Genomic DNA, 16,389 nt, shown 5'->3' on the forward strand with positions numbered 1-16,389 from the left:
TACTTTAATAACTCGACAGTGTGTATCCTGGTTGATTCTTTCCCGATGCCTTCGCGCACATGGAGGCTGTGTGATCTGGGGCCACCCTGGCCCTGTCCCTACTCTCCAGCCCCAGCTCATCTTCTCTATCCTGAGCACACATGTTCTTTCAGGCTCCTGGGCCTATGCAGACAGTTTTCTTTGCTTGTAGTGCTCTGCTGACACCCCTCCCAGTTCAACTGGGAAATCCCTGCCCATCCTTGAAGCCCTAACTGAGAGACTCCCAGGTCAGCCCAGCCCCACTTGCATATGTATTTACAATGCACTTGGTGCCGACTTCTAGCATTATATTTTGTTTTTGTTTTACATCATATCACAATTCTGCCTGCTTTGCTCCTGGAGGGCAAGAATAGTGTATTATCCCTTCTTGAATTGGTATCCCTTTCCAATAGTGACCTTACCTGGGAGGAGTAAATGGTTTTGCTGAGTAAATATGTGTCTCTGGAAATTCTTATCAAACAGCAAGAGTTAGAAGAAATAACCTGGTCACTGCTTGTTGGTGCTGGTGTGTGGTATTCTGCTGGGTCTGAGACCTGGAGATGCTGGGTTTGAGCTCTGGAGATGTTTTGTTTTGATAGAAGAGAATGAGGGATAGAAGTCAGGGCTACCTTTGGTGGATGTGTGTCCCACTGACGAGGCTGTCAGTTGCGGGTGACGTGGATCTCCCTCCTCTGCAGACATCTTTGTCTTGCTGTCACACTCACTTTGACTCTATCCCTTCCATTCTATCCCTTCCATTCTCTTGAACCATAAAGGCCCTCAGAGTTGGGCTTTTTTCTCATTTAACCCTTATGAAGGGAATCAGGATATGCCATCCCAAAATATACCACTTCGGCTTGAGAGTTATTCTGAGCTGAAACCAAATGAGAAAAAGCAGACACCAAAAGATCACGTCGGTCTTTGTCTCTCTGTCTACAAGCAGGACATGACTTTCCCTTATGCAGGTGTCCCATCTCCCGTAACAGAAAGAAGACAACAACCCTTGTCACTGGACAAAGAGATGGTACTGGGATAAGATTGCATAAACCTCATATCAAACTTTATATTCCATAAGTTTCTTCAATGTATTTCCTACTCACTTCTCTGCAGACTATTGGCCCTAAAAGCCTAAGCTCTCTCTCTCTCTCTTTTTTTGTCTAATCACTTCTCCACAATTTTTTGGTCCTTTGTTAAAAGGGTATATAAACCCCTGGGTCTTGAAGTTTCTTTGGATTTTTTACTTCTTTTCTGTGAAGTTGCATGAACACATTAAAAATGTTAATAAAATTTGTACATCTGTCTCTGGTTAACCTGCCATTTCTCAGTTTAATTCACAGACCTCAGGTGCTGAATATAAGAGGATAGAGGATAAAACTTTTCTTCCCTTACACTTATAACCTATGAGATGAAGATCACTGTGACTACTGTATAGACAACTGAACTGAAGCTCAGGGAAGTTACAGTAATTTGTGGGTGGAAGACTTAGAACTTGTGCCAAAGACCTTTTACTTTCCTTTTTGTTTCTTTGCTAGTGTCTAAAAGTTTGTTTTGCCTTTGAGGTGACTCTGAATCCCAAGAGGTTTCCGACACCTGTGGGTGTGGGCTCTTGTGTCAGCTTAAAGAAGGAAACACAGCTAGGGACATCCCTGAAAAATCCCCATCCCAGAGCCAGTCAGAAGAGCCCAGTGTTTCCCTGGGACAGGACTCTTTCTAGATCATTGGGACAGGACACCTTCTAGATCTCTGCAGCACCCAGTCTGGAGGTCAGAGGCATTAATCACTCAGTGAGTTTTGGTTGATGACATGCAACTGGTTTGCCTAACCTGGCTGCACTGGGGCGGCCACCATGGGACAGGGACTTTGGGACTTGCTGTAAGAGGAAGAACCCCTCTGGTGCTCCCTACATCCAACATCTGGATTCTTCCCATTCTTTGCATTTTTTCCAGCTCTTTGGGAAATACTGGCAGGGCCCCTGAGCCCAAAACAAAAGCCAGAGAGGATAGACTTGTTTCTAAGTGACAGGGCAAGTCAGGGATCAAAACAAGTTCTATTAAAAGAGACTTTTCAGGTTTGTCTGCCCAAGAAGAACCCAAGAAGGAAAAAACAATAGGTTTAAAGTGTTTCCTGAGAAAATCTTACTGCATTTCCATAACCCTGCTGCTTTCGTTCAGAAACTTGCCAAGGTGGTTAGAAAGAGCATTATTTGCAATGACTTTGTCATAAACAAGAGGAGCCGTCGCTCACCTGGAAGCCCATGTTGCTGTAACCCTCTGCAGGGGGGGCTGTCGTACTCTTCAGCTCCAGGACATCGTGGCTGCTCTTGGAATTGGCTGGGGTCTGCATTCTTTTCGGACGTCTGCTCTAAAGGTTCCTCCTCAGCTCTGAAGAGGATCCCAGGCTCTGCTGATGTCAGAATGCCACCTGCTGTTTGTGAGAACCTGGGCACGGCTTACTTTTGTAAACCAGAGTCTGTGGGGCGGAGCAGGAGCCATAGGGGAAAGGCGTGGAGGCTTTCGGATCCTCCCATCTCATTATCTTCCTGAGTAGCCCTAGAATTGCTGGCCCATTTTTACTCAGGAAAACTCTTACAGGGCACAGAACAGAAAAGGATGCTTTCCCGATGGTCAGGAGGGAGATAATCTGTTTCCTGTGGATGGTGGTGGGGACTAGGAATCATGCGAGGGCAGGGCAAGGAATGTAAGGGCTCGTTGCTACCAATCGACCACTATTCTGTGCTAAGGTTCATGCATATTGTATGATCGTATATTGTGGTTGTGGTTTATCTTCCATATAAGCAAAAACGGAGGTGTGGCAAAGTTAATGGTTTGCTCAGGGTCATTTGGTTAGTAAAGGGACGGTGAGAAGTCAAATTCATGTCTAGATGATTTTGAAGGCTTTTTACTACATCCCTGACTGCAGACTGGATTGCTTTTAAAAAATCCAACTCCCAGAAATGCAAATATGCTGCAGATAAATGGAATGTGACCAACCGCTCACTTAATAAAAGGATTCTTTAGGAAATCATTAGCTATAGGATTCTTTCAAAATAGCAGTTTCCCTTAGTACATTTCAAATGAGCTACAATTATGGGCCTCTGCGGAAATGTGAAATATGCTTATGATAAGTGAAAAAGCTAGAATTAATAAATGGAATACTGCATCATACAGTAGATGAAAGAATGGAAGACGGTATCAAATATTACTAATGGTTAGTTCTGGGTTGTGGTTTTATGGGTGGTTCTTATTTTCTCTTTCAGACTTTGCTGAGTTTTCTATAAAGAGCACGATTTACTATTATTATCATGATATAGAGGATATAGTGATTAAGAGCTCACTGGAAACACATGGCCCGGATTCAAATTCTGACTCTACCGCCTACTGCAGCTAACTATAGCTAAACCCAGCCAGCTGTTTGGTTTTTTCAAGGTTTATTTATTTATTTTAGAGAGAGACAGAGAGAGAATGTGCAGGCACGGCAGTGGGTTGTGGGGGCAGGTGCGGAGGGAGAGGGAGAATCTCAAACAGCTTCCCCAATGAGCACAGTACCCGATGCGGGGCTTGATTTCATGACCCTGAGATCACGACCTGAACTGAAAACAAGCATCACCAAGAGTCTGTAGCTTAACCCACTGTGTCACCCAGGCTCCCAAGCTGCTTGTTTTTATACATACAACATAAGAGCTAAGAATAATTTTTAGATTTTTAAGTGGTTGGGAAAAATCAAAGGAACAGATATTTCATGACACATGCAAACTATATGAAGTTCAAATTTCAGTATCCATAAATAAAATTTTGTTGGAACACGAACATGCCCATCCATTTATGTATTATTTATGGCTGCTGGTGGTGCACAAGGGCAGGGTTGGGTAATTGTGACAGAGACTGGTGGCTGAAAGTAAAAAATATTCACTACCTGACTCTTTATGGAAAATGTGTGCTGATCCCTGACTCACTAGCCATGTGAATCTGGGCAAGGTACTGTGTTCCCTGTGCTCCAATACTTCATCTAAAAAATGGAGATAATATTTCCCATTTTATGCTATATGATTGAGATGACAAAGTGTGTTAGTACACTTAAAAACACATGGAAGAGTCCTAGACAAAAAGTAAATTTGTCGTGATAAGATTATACTTAAAATGTTGAAAAAAAAAAAAGCATGATGATCTCTAAATAGTAGTTTGCGTGTGTTTTAGGGACAGTCTTTCTCCCTGAGGCCAGGTAAACCTATGGCTGAACAGGTGCTATGCTGTACTTACACAGGAAGGCACAGTGCCCTTGCTGGACTGGCAGTCAGGCTGGTCTCTCCCCAAAGCCCCACCATATTGGTGGTGGGAAAGGTGATCTCTCACTGTGTGCTCCTGGACCCCTGTTCCAAATCCTCACCATTTATTAACACCATCAGAGCTTTCTTTATGCTTTTGCTCTTTATTGATTCTCACTGATAAATGGGAGTCTTGGGAATTTTTTTTTTATCAGCTCTTCCCCATAATTGTGATATGTCGTAGTAAGTTGCCGCCATGTTATCAAAGGCAAAAAGTCCAATTGGAAGTTCTCAAGAAAGGTGCAGATAAACAGAAAACAGATAATATGAGGAGCTTTCTTTGTAAAATTGTGTTGTTGGAAGAAGCCAGTTGCTGCAACCAGATATCAAAACCATCATGAACTCAAGACTCAGTCTAGTTAAAGATTATGGAGGATTCTTATTTTCTGGAAAGGGAGGGAAAAAAAAGAAAAAAAAAAAAACAACCCAAAGAACAAAACCCCTTTATTCTGCCATTTGTGGTTCTAAGTGTGGGAAGCTTGACTCACATACCTGACATTCCTGCAAATACTCTTATATGAGCCTTTTACAAGGCACAACCTAGTGTTTTCTCGGCCCCTAGGCTGTTTGTTTTTTTTTTTTAAACTTAAGTTTGAAGAATACAAGCATATTTGAGTACATATCACTGTGCAAGCAAGAACACTCTATAGTGTTGATTAAAAGACACAGTGACTGGCCCCTTCCATTCTCCACCTACACCAGTGAGAAGGAAAATGGAGACCTAAATGGAATAAATTATATGTACAACAATGAAGCTAAAAATGCAAAAGTAATGGTCAGTTGCAGAGAAGTTTTTTGTTTTTTTATTTTATTTTATTTATTTATTTATTTATTTTTTAAGTTGCAGAGAAGTTTTAACTTAAAATGCTATCTATCTGAAACCTGTAGTTAAGAGCTTTAAGAAGTAATGACAATTCAGACTTTCTTTGCAGCATAAGAATTAATTTGATTTATGGGACTATCAATTAAAATGATGAGTACCTTGGTAGAAGCTGTGGCTCATTTTGCCCAATTTGGAAATAGAAATTGTGATCAGAAAATGAGGTGAAAGACCCTTTCAACTTTATAGGACTACATTTTAAATCCTTCCCTAATCGTGCAGAATCATTATTTGTAAGGAATAGCTTGTACCAAGACCAAAGGAATGGCCCCTTATCTCTTCTGAGTCTGAGCTATTTTCATTGCAATTTTCCTCAAACTCAATTTTAAACTTTGCAGCCATTGTGTAGCAACTAATCGCTGGAATTTTTAATCAAATAGTTTCTATATTCTATTCCCGGAGAATTGGCTTATGAAGACTGAAAACTCATGGACTGTGTGTATAAGCTCATTAAAGAAAAATAAATGAAAAAAACCCCAAGTCCCTCCAAATTTATTAAAAACATGAAAGTAAAAACAATTTCAATACATGACAATAGATCTTGCCTTGTGCATGTAATTCTACAGTAAGGTCACTCTTTTGATTTTGGTGATGTTGCTTCCAAAACGAATAAAGTGAATTTTTAAAAAAATTATGTATATCATCTGTCCCATGTTAACAACAATGTATTATACGTAAGAGCATGAGTTTTATCTGCTCCCTGCTGTTTCCCCCCCGAAGGAACACTTCGTGTATTACAGATGAACATTTGTTTATACATCTTGTAGTTTAATAAACCAAAAATGTAATCCTGGGATGCTTACGAAGCTTAAACTAATTAACCAACTCTATTCAGATCATTCAAGAGAAAAAAAACAACGGCACAATAACATGTATTTGAAATAAATACTATGGGAGGTTTTCCAAAAACAAAAACAAAAACAAAACCCTGCTTTTTAGTACTCCCACTGTACTAGGAGAGGCCAGTGAGGGCACTTCCCATAGTCAAAGATGGGTCAGAGGACCTGTGGCCTGAGTAATACCTAACTGTGATTTAAGATGGCTTGGCAGTAGGTATCACTTTATTGTTTTTATTTTTATTTATTTATTTTTAAAAAGATTTTATTTACTTATTTGATTGAGAGAGAGAATGAGCAGGAAGAGGAGCAGAAGGAGGGGACAAGCAGACTCTGTGCTGAGCGGGGAGCCAATGTGGGACTGGATCCCAGGACCCTGAGATCAAGACCTGAGCGGGAACCAAGAGACAGACACTTAACAGAATGAGTCACTCAGGTGCCCCATTTTATCTCTATGCCCAGCCTGGGGGCTTGAAATCATGACTCACGGATCAAGAGTCACATGTTCTACTGACTGAGCCAGCCAGGTGCCCCTGTTTGCACCAATTTAGCTAGAATTCTGGGAAGGATGATCTTGGCCCAAGGGCGGGCCACTAAAGAAGGGGAGGGAACTAGTCTGTGGAGCACTGCCATGTGCCTTTTAAGTACTTAATGTTGTTTCCATTTTATTGTCACAACAACTCTGCAAATGCTGTATTAACATCCCCATTTCACAGACAAAACCCCTGAGGCTCAGGGAGATAAATCGACTTTTCCAAGAATGTAACTAGTATGTGGCGAAGTCTCATTTGAGCCCATGGCTCTGAAACCTCATCCTAATAAGAGCTCCGAGTTCTGGAAAGAAATGCAGCCCAGAGGAAGCACTACTGAGTTAATACCCGGAAGTACTCATTCTGTCAGTGAGGAAAGCAAACCACCACCAAGGTAAAGGCAAAAAGGTCGATAAAATGGAAAAATGATGGGCCTGGCAAGACAGCAGAGTTTCATCCATCTGTGTACTTTGAAATCCTCAAAAAATGTGCCAGTGCTTAGTTGAGGGGATTTGTAAGAAGGCCCAAGTATTGGCTTGATGTATTGATTCCACGGGAAATGAATGTTTGGGCTCCAAGATCTAGGAGGGGCTGTACCCATCTTTGTCTCTGCTCTCTGTTGAGGGCTCTCGAACAGAGTCGCCTTGAGGCTGAATAGCTTGTCCATTGATCAAAGGAAGAAAACTGAAGTCCCTGCATTCCCAGGAGCCTGGAGATTTGTGTGGGTTGCACAGTGAGCGGTTAGGGAGATCAGTTCACACTGACCAGCCCTTCCTGAGAACCGGGGCTGGTCTGAGGGTGCAGATTTTCAGGGGCCACGCATCTCGGTGCTGCGCAAATGCGAGAACAGCCCCCGGCAGTGAGGGCCTTCTTAAACTTGGCCCCCTAGGCACCTGGCTCAGCTCACCCTACCCTGGGCCCTGCCAAGAACAGTCTCTGAGTTTATTTTGGATCAGTGTAATGTAGGCGTGACGAGTATGGGCTCTGGACTCGGTTCAGCTTCCAATCCAGGCTTTGCCTCTGATGAACACTAACTGGCTGGGACCTTAGGCAAGTCACTTCAGCAGTCACCTCTCTGTACATCTGTTCCCAGCAAAAAAAGTTTTATAGGGGCACCGATCTTACAGCAGGCTGGCTGTAGGGGTTAAACAAAGTACTGGGTGGAAAGTGGAGGGTACTGGGTAGTAAGAGTGTGCACACTTGAGAGTCTAAGGGAAACCTGCCAGCCGCTGCCCAGGAGGCAAGCCAGAGTGGACTTCTAGGGCTCTGGAAGTGTCTAGTAGGCCAAGCAGGTTATTGTCACACCTAGTTAAAAAGGTTAACAAAGGGAATGAAGAAAAAGCATGGGTTTGGTCTGGGTTATGGTAATGGCAACAGAATCCTTGTGGAGGAACAAAGGCTTTCTAGGAAGACCATTTTGAGGCTGAGAAAATGAGATTCCCAGAGATAAAAAACCTTCCCCTTTATTTTGTATGTTCAGAGAAGAAGACTGCTGTGTGAGTGATCTACAGAAAAGCTTCCTACTGGGCTGGGGCTGGGTACAAACTCTCCCCAGTTCTTACCCACAAGAGTGCTTAGCAAGAGTGACAGCTGTGTTCTGATGGGATCAGGTGGGATCTTATGTGATTTCAGGGTCCATGGACCCAGCCCAAGGTCTAAACACTGAGGCATCATTTCCTAAGTATCACAGTGCTGGACATTCTGTTGTGGGAAACACTCACTGTCCCTTTTCATGGATGAGAAAACAGGATACTGCTCATGAGGGAATGGTGGGTGGTTTTGGATGGTCAGCTAAATAAGGCTGTCACTGGGGATGAAGAAACAAAACATTGTTATTTCTGGGAAAGGGAACACCCGTATATGTTTTCTTTATCATTTCATAACTATCATGGCAAACATCACGAATGGGTGCGAAACTTAGCCGGAAAATTTTGATAAGAAGAGCATTTATAATGTTGAAATTTTATAATTGTGAAACCTGAAAGATGCATTCTTAACCAAATGGTCACTAAGAATGGGACAAAGCGACATCAGGTGTCTCCTGAAATGATACACAGAGGAGGACGGATCACTTCTGTGGTGCTCCTGCCCCAAATGAGTAACTTGAATCTAATAATAAAAAAGAACCAATCAAAGGATATTTTACAAAATAACTGGCCTGTATTCTTTAAAACTGTTAAGGTTGTGGGAGGTGATGAAGACAGAGAGACCATTTCAGATTATAGGACACCAAAGATACAGGATGAGTAAATGCAGCACATCACCTGGGGGTGGGTCCTAGACCAAGGGCAGTGTTTGTTATAAAGGATCACAGAGGGGGCAAGTGGACCAAACTTGGAATTTGGTCTCAGCAGTGTATCAGTGTTAAACTTCTTCGTCTTCATAACTATAGTGTGTTATACAAGAGAATGTCCTTAGGTAAACATTGGATAATTACGAACAGAGGTATGTGATGTCTCTAATTTATTCCTGGATGGCTTAGGGAAAAAAGCAATGACATATAAATGTATATGAGTATGAGAGAAAATTTAAAAAAGCCAATGAGGCGATGTGGTCATGGTGAATGATCAAGTTATAGGAGTTTATGTTATTCTTGCAACTTTTCTATAAGTTTGAGATGGTATCAGAGTAAAAAGTTATAAAAAGAGCTGTCTTCTGAGTGACTCACATATATGAACATATAAATTTTGCCTGTCAGTTATGTATGTGGACAATGGAATGGTTAATTTATAAATATATATTTCCTCTTGAACTATTTTTATTTTGCCGTATAGAAAACAAGAACCCACAATAGTGTTTTTCTTCCCATTCATACAGATTTTAGGAAAGCACTGCTTTTTCCCCTGGAGAAATAACCTACAGACAAAAAAGCAGTACCACCTTGTGAAATGTGCGAGTGCCGAAGTCAGTAGCTTGAAGACGACCCCCAGGGGCGGGGAAGCAAACACGCTTGTTGCAAGAGATGGACCCTGAGCTGTGGAAACGGATCACTTCTGTTTTCAACACCACTGACCCGGAGTACACAGAAGGTACCCTTTTCCTCTTGGCGCCCAGTGCCACCACCTCAAAGGGATGAGTTTTGGTCTATGGTCTGAAGAATGTTTTTTCGAATGACACAGAGTGTGTCTGAGGAGTTGTGCAAGGAGAAATGTTCAAGTGTGAATAAGAATCATGACAAAGCAGAAGGTCAAGGTCAGGGAAGAACCTACAGGGAAAAGGAAACTCAGAATGTCAATATCTTGCTACTTCAACCAACTGTCTTGTTGGACTCAAGAGGGAACCTCAAAAAATTTGAGGGGTCAAATCAGCATATATATGGTGTCCCTACAAAACCTGTAGGGTTATTTTCCTGTATGGTGATGAATGTGTGTCATGAGGCAACAGAGACAGACATGGAGGCTGCCAATGTTAAAACTAAGATCGAAATACTGCTTCCTTCAAAACGAATTGGGTTTGTGCCTGTCTTTCCACCAGGCTAGCAGCTGCTGTCTCCCTGGTTGCTGCGTGGGTTTATTACCAAGGCTCCAAGCGAAAGGGGACCTCTGAGGCGCAGGGACTGGGCAGCCCTGAGAAGGCGGGGTGGGGGGGTGGGGGACGGTCAGAAAGTGCAGGAGTCAGTACTCACTGTGCTCTCATGATGGCCTGGCCTTCCTCCGGCCCTGAGAACCTACCCCACAGGGTTGTCTGAAATTCGTCCGCAAGCCTGGTGACTCCTCACTTTCCCCCTGGGGTAGGGGAACAGAGTGAAGTCTTTAGCATGGCACAGGTATGAAAAGTACATGAGCCAAAAAGAAAATCACAGTTGCTCTTAAGGCTGGGCTGTTTGTCCCACCCCAGCTTTATTTATTTATTTTTTTAAAGATTTTATTTATTTGTTTGAGAGATAGAGACAAAGAGCAAGGGAAAAAACAGGAACAGGGAGGAGGGGGCAAAGCAGGCTTCCCGCTGAGCAGGGAGACCAACATGGGGCTCCATTCCAGGACCCTAGGATCATGACCTGAGCCAAAGGTAGATGCTTAACTGACTGAGCCACCCAGGGGCCCCGCTTTAGCAGGACGTGCCCGTGCCCATGGACTCCCATCAGGTGGGTGGGGTACTGAAATAGCATGTGTGCCATAGGAACTCTGTATGTCAGGGCTCAGTGACTGCAAAGTCTGTAAATGAAGAGCCTGTTTGCTGCGTCCCCTTGCCTGGAGGGAGTCTGGAGGTGGGTGCGGAAGGCAGGATCCCAGATTGATCCTGCTGGGACCTGGCCCATGAGGCCAAAGTTGGGTGAGATCATACTCCCCTGCTTGATGTAATATAAGGTCCCTTTCAGGCAACCTACTTGGTCTTCATGAGCTAAGCCATGCAGATGATGGGTGAACAGGAGATCCTAGCCTCGCAGTGGACCAGAACCTTGCCTCCCTATTCCTTGACACATTCAATAAAGTTTATGCTTCTTGAAAGTGGGAGCTAACGTCAGCCACGTGCCTGTCTTCCTCAGGGATCCATTGGTCGTGTAGGTGGGCCGTGCTAGCCTCAGAGCTCTGTTGTGAGACATTCAGCGGGACTGTGTTATGTGGGATGGTGTGGACCTTGCTCTTGGATGCATGGTAGGCAGGTTGGTGTGGACCTTGCACTTGGATGCTTGCTAAGCAGGTTGGTGTGGACCTTGCACTTGGATGCATGGTAGCTACTTCCCAGGTCGAGGAATGGAAGGCTTGCAATTCATCTGGTGTTGACTAATGGTTTCCCATACTGGCTGATGAGGGCTGTGTCATTGCAGTCTTCTGTTGTGAAAGGGGTTCGGCAGCCACATAACACTGAGGATATTCTGACTCAAAGGTCTCATATCCCACTTGGAGGATGTAGACTCGGCTGACTGAGCTAAGTGCTTGCTGACATGTTCAGCTACTGATCAGCCGCTCACCATCCCCAGAAAGCCCATATATATATATACGGACCCATGTATATGTATGTATGCGCGCGTGTGTGTGTGTATTAAATCTTTGAATCTGTAATTATCCCACACATTCCTCCTATGCGGTCAAGTGCCGATTCCATACACATTTTATCATTTGAGGTCAGAGTTGGGATGGATTTATTAATAACAACATAAAAAATTCTGTTATTGATGGTAGTTAAGATTTTTGGTAGAGGGGTTTCCTCTTATACAACACACCCATAAAATGGTAAGATTTGCGATGACTTGGTCAAGCAGAGTAGCTCCTAATTACAGAAATGCCAACAGTGAAACAAAATTTCAAATCAGTGACATTGAATTTAAAGAACTTAAGGATGTACCCCAAATGTTGTAAGTTGCTCTAACATTTGCTCTAAGTGTGAAAGGAAATGTTTGAATTACATCTTGAGCTCACTTTCATTTCAGCCTTACCCATCACTACCCTATTACTTCACATATTGGCAGAAGCTTGAGATAGTGTTGGGGATCTTGAACCGGGTGTTAGAACATCTGGATGGTATTATTTGGGGACACTGGGAAATATCAGTATTTTATTCTATTTCATCTACTGTGCTAGAAACAGTTTACAAGCAGAAAAGGACTATATTCTACATATGCACTGTAACAATCACAATCACAAATTGTCAAAACTAGGTAAAATTAGGCAAGAAAACTTTGGTTCCTGAGTTCTTCCGTTAACTTTAGTTTGTTACACATCCTTTGCTTTGTTAGCATTCATTGGCAGGTTTCAAAACTTATCAAAACTTATAAAAAATTCCAGTAACTTCTATTCATTCACTCCGTGCAAATTTTAATGACTAAAAGAAAAAAAAAAAAGAAATCCTATGTTCAGCTTTCTCTCCTGAGAATTGCACACACTGGGATATTGTTCACCACTGTTCTCTGTTGGCAGAGGAACAGGGAAGAATCACCTTGGCCTCGAATCATCCTGTTCTGTTGTTTTCCTTGCTCACTAATCTTCCCGGCCCCCCAGACTGGCCTTGGAGAATTTTCACTTGAACTTGGACTGGTTTTTGCGCATTGCTTGGTCCTCAGCTCCCCACTGAGCTGTCTCAAACCTCTGAATCTTCTAAGAGCTAACCCACCTCTTGTCAAGGACCTGGCTGTCTTGTGCACCATAGAATCTCCTCCCCAGGACAGGACCCTTCCTGGGGGCAGCAGGGGGGAGCTATATAGAAGCTCTTAGGGCCCGGATCTTGGCTTCTAAATGCTATCGCCCTGATAGGAACCAGACAGGACACTTAAGAACTTGTGCTGTAAACAAGGAAGCTTTTAAGCCTGAGTTTGTATCTGAAGGAGTGATCTGAAAAGGAAATCAAAAGGAGTCCAAGTCAAGGTGATTTTCACACCAAAAAGAACAATGTTCATAGTGGAAAGACATCAAATATATGAAAACTCACAAGTCTGCGAAGATTAAAAAAAAAAATTCTAGAAAATACCTCTCGTCTTTGTGGTCACTTAAGCAGGATTAATTCCTTACTGTGAAAGTAGTTAAGGGGTAAAATGAACATTTATATTGACTGGTAGGGATTGCATTTCAGGGTAATCAAATAGCCCAGTCTACAAGGAGCTACACTTTATGTAATAATGCTAGCACAAATAGAAGAGGAACACTAAGATTCCAAAGGTGTGGTTTGGAGACCCCTGAGTAAGGATGATTGGTTGGCATTAAATTATTTGGTGGGTAGTTGGTGAGGAGCTGGACATTCCATGGAGCCAGAGTCTCTGCACACAGAGGACATACCGGCACAGGGAGCCACAAAATAGCAGATTAAGGAGATCAGGCTAATTTTAATGCAAATGCAACCTCCCCCACTTTTTTATTTTTATTTATTTTTATTTTTATTTTTTAAATTAGAGACAGTGCAAGCAGGGGAGGGGCGGAGGGAGAAGGAGAGGATCTCAGGTAGGCTCTGTGCTTAGCACATAGCCCCATGTGGGGCTCAGTCTCACGATACCCGCCTTGCTCTCCTCTGCCTCAGAGATCATGACCTAAATCAGGACTCAGTCGCCTAACCCACTGAACCACCCAGGTGCCTTCTACCATTTTTTTTAAGTGGGTCTACCAGCCATTAGGAGCCTCTGATGCAAAGTAATATGAAGTATGTGTTATCGCTTCTATTTTTGCGCACGTATGTTTTGGTTTCTTTTTTTCTCAAGAGCTTGGAAGCGAGACTGCCGGGGTCTGTCCGCTCCCGATTCCCCCACTTTTAGGTTGGGGTCTTGAGCAGTTCATGCAACATCTCAGAGCCTCGGTTTCCTAGACGTCTTAGGGTTTTATGAGGATCTAATTAGACAATTTTGAAAGGGTGGACCAAGGGTGGACCATACTATGCTCAGTAGATTAGTTTTATTTTATTGTAAATAATTATTTCCTGAATAAAGGAATACTGTAGCCACAAGAGCTGTCTATACCTCTGGATCTCATCTCTCTCTTCACCCACCCCAGTCCAGCCCATGAGATTCTATACTTCTAGCCCGGGGATGATTCGAGAACACCTACACGTGTCAGAAGCTGGACTCCCCATTCTCCCGTCATTAGCCCACCTGCAGGACCTGAGCGAGTCACTCAAGCGCTCTGATCCTCAGTTTCCTGATCCTGAGCCTGGAAAGGAGGTGGGCGAAGAGGATAGTGCATCAAATGGGCAGCATATGAGGGAGAAAGACGACACAGACCACGCAGGAAGGTGGTCTTCAGCATGACTGTGTTCTAAAACCCAGGGCACTTTGTATGTTAGATAAAATGTGATGGTTCTCCCACTCAAGGGACAGCACACTGACCCTGTTTTTCTTAATTTTTCCAAAATAAAACTGAGGGCTGTCCTGATTCTAGTCCTTCCAGGATTTAGTGAGCAAATATTGGTTTATTAAATCCTTTCATTTTTAAAATGATCATTATTCTTATTCCAGAATAAAAATTCCTTGTCCTTCACCCTTTTTAAAACACTGCAACGTGCTATTGACTACACTGATTGCCTGCTTCCCTGGCTAGGCTGCAAGCTCCATGAAGGCAGAGATTTTTTTTTTTTGCTCGTTGATGCATCTGCAACACCTACAACAGTACCTGGCATACACTTAATATTTGGCACATATTTTCTTAATTGTTCAAAAATCCTAAGTTGGCAGCATGGATATTGATTGCTTTTATAAAATACAGGGCTTATATCTAACAGCCTATAAAATGGGTATATTCACTTGTCTCCATCCAAGACTGTTTTGAGCCAGGGAAACACCAGGGGTATTGGTGAGCATGGGCGAGGTCTGATGTAAGGATGTGTAATGTGTGTCCACACTACACAGAAGGTTGGGTTTTGCCCAGACTCAATCCAGCCCAGCCTGTCTGCCTTAAAGACTTGGGCTTCCCGCTCAACAGACAGGTGTTTCCTGTCCGCCTTTAGCACGTTCAGCTCCCTCACAAATAGGTACTGAGAGCTTACCAGGAGCTAGGCACTCTTCTAGACACCTGGAAGTCATCAGGGGACAAAACAAAGACCTCTGACCTGAACTGTGGGACATGGAATTCAGGAGAAAGAGCTGAAGATCACGCCAAGAACTTGGCCTGAGCTCGTGGATGGAGTTGCCGTTGCCTGAGATGGAGTCTGTGGTGGGTAGTCCTGGGGGCGGAGATGGAAGTCTGGCTCTTGAAGCCCCTTGTAGAAGTGACCCTTGCTCCTCCCCTGTCCTGCCTGAATATTCTGCCACATAATCCACCTGAGCATTAAAACCTGTTCTCCAGATGGAGCCCTATTAGTCACCGTACTTCAGTTTTATCTCAGTCTTTGGTTTGGTAATGGCATCTGAGTGCAGTAAACAAGGGTGGGATTTTTGGAGGTGGGGGCCAGTGTCGCGTTCCTTAAACAGGAGACAGGCAGCAGTCAGGTGACAGTAGAGGGCACCATTTTACCTGTAAGTGCCAGTGGAACCAACCAATCGGATTGGAAGAAGATGAGTTATATTTGTGACAATAATTGCAGAGCCCGAGGAGGAAGGATGGGCCAGTGGCCCAGGGGTCCTTGATAAGAGGACCTGTAGGCACTATTTTGACTCTTCAAAAAAGAAATGTCATAGCGTGAATTGGATTAAATGTTGGTAGTCAGTTCTGACTGGTGGGAACGTGGTTGTTTCTTATTTCACTCTTGCATTTTCTGTGTGGTAAGCATACAGATTAGAACGAGGTGGTGGTGGTTAGGAACAGGTACCTGGCTTCAGTTCCAGCTCTGTTACTTATTAGCTGTGTGACCTTGGGCAGTGACTGAGCCAGTCTCTCTGTTCTTATGTTATAAAGATTGAGTGAGTTTATGTGGAAAGCACGCAGACTAATTCTTAGCATGTAGCTAAGGGCTATTGAAGTGTTGACTGTTCTTCTTCTTAGAATTAAGAATAGAATAAGTAATTGTAAATTAATCAACAGAATACTCCTAGGATTTTATAACTGCAAAGAAATCCTGTGGTCTTGAGTAAAGAAGTTCTGCGGAGGCCCTAAGACTCCCTCCATGTGGGCCTGTGTGTGGAGTGAACCATGAGACCATGAGCTGGCCCTGGAGGGAAGGCTGGCTGTGTAGACGCCCAGAGCATTTACTTGTTGCCCTCAGTGACGTCGCAGGAACAAAAAGACTCCTCCTTGTGTTTCCAGGAAGAATTAGTAATGTGTACGCAGGCAGCATGAATTCCAAGAAGCAAGACACCACGGCTGTTTTCACACCCTTCTAGATAACAAGGCTGGCGCGCTCTCTCTCTCATTCTTCAAAATTGTTTCCTTATCATGGATCTTTCAGCGATAAACCTTGCTGTGTATGTGTGGGGTGAATTAGCCTCACGGCAGACGTGGATTATTTAAG

General features: G+C 43.4%; 1 protein-coding gene across 1 annotated transcript in view; it reads right to left on the reverse strand.

Annotated features, from left to right (window-relative positions):
- The window catches only part of SLC28A3 (solute carrier family 28 member 3), a gene marked incomplete at both ends in the record, with an annotated part of 57,487 nt that extends 55,126 nt beyond the window's left edge, over positions 1–2,361 (reverse strand). The window contains one exon of the mRNA XM_080820188.1: positions 2,263–2,361. Within this exon, the coding sequence (XP_080676314.1) occupies positions 2,263–2,361 (99 nt within the window). The remainder of the gene's footprint in view (positions 1–2,262) is intronic.
- Between the last annotated feature and the right edge of the window lie 14,028 nt (positions 2,362–16,389).

This window comes from Martes martes (genome assembly GCF_963455335.1).
Source record: "Martes martes genome assembly, chromosome: 12".
Classification (NCBI taxonomy): Eukaryota; Metazoa; Chordata; class Mammalia; order Carnivora; family Mustelidae; genus Martes; species Martes martes.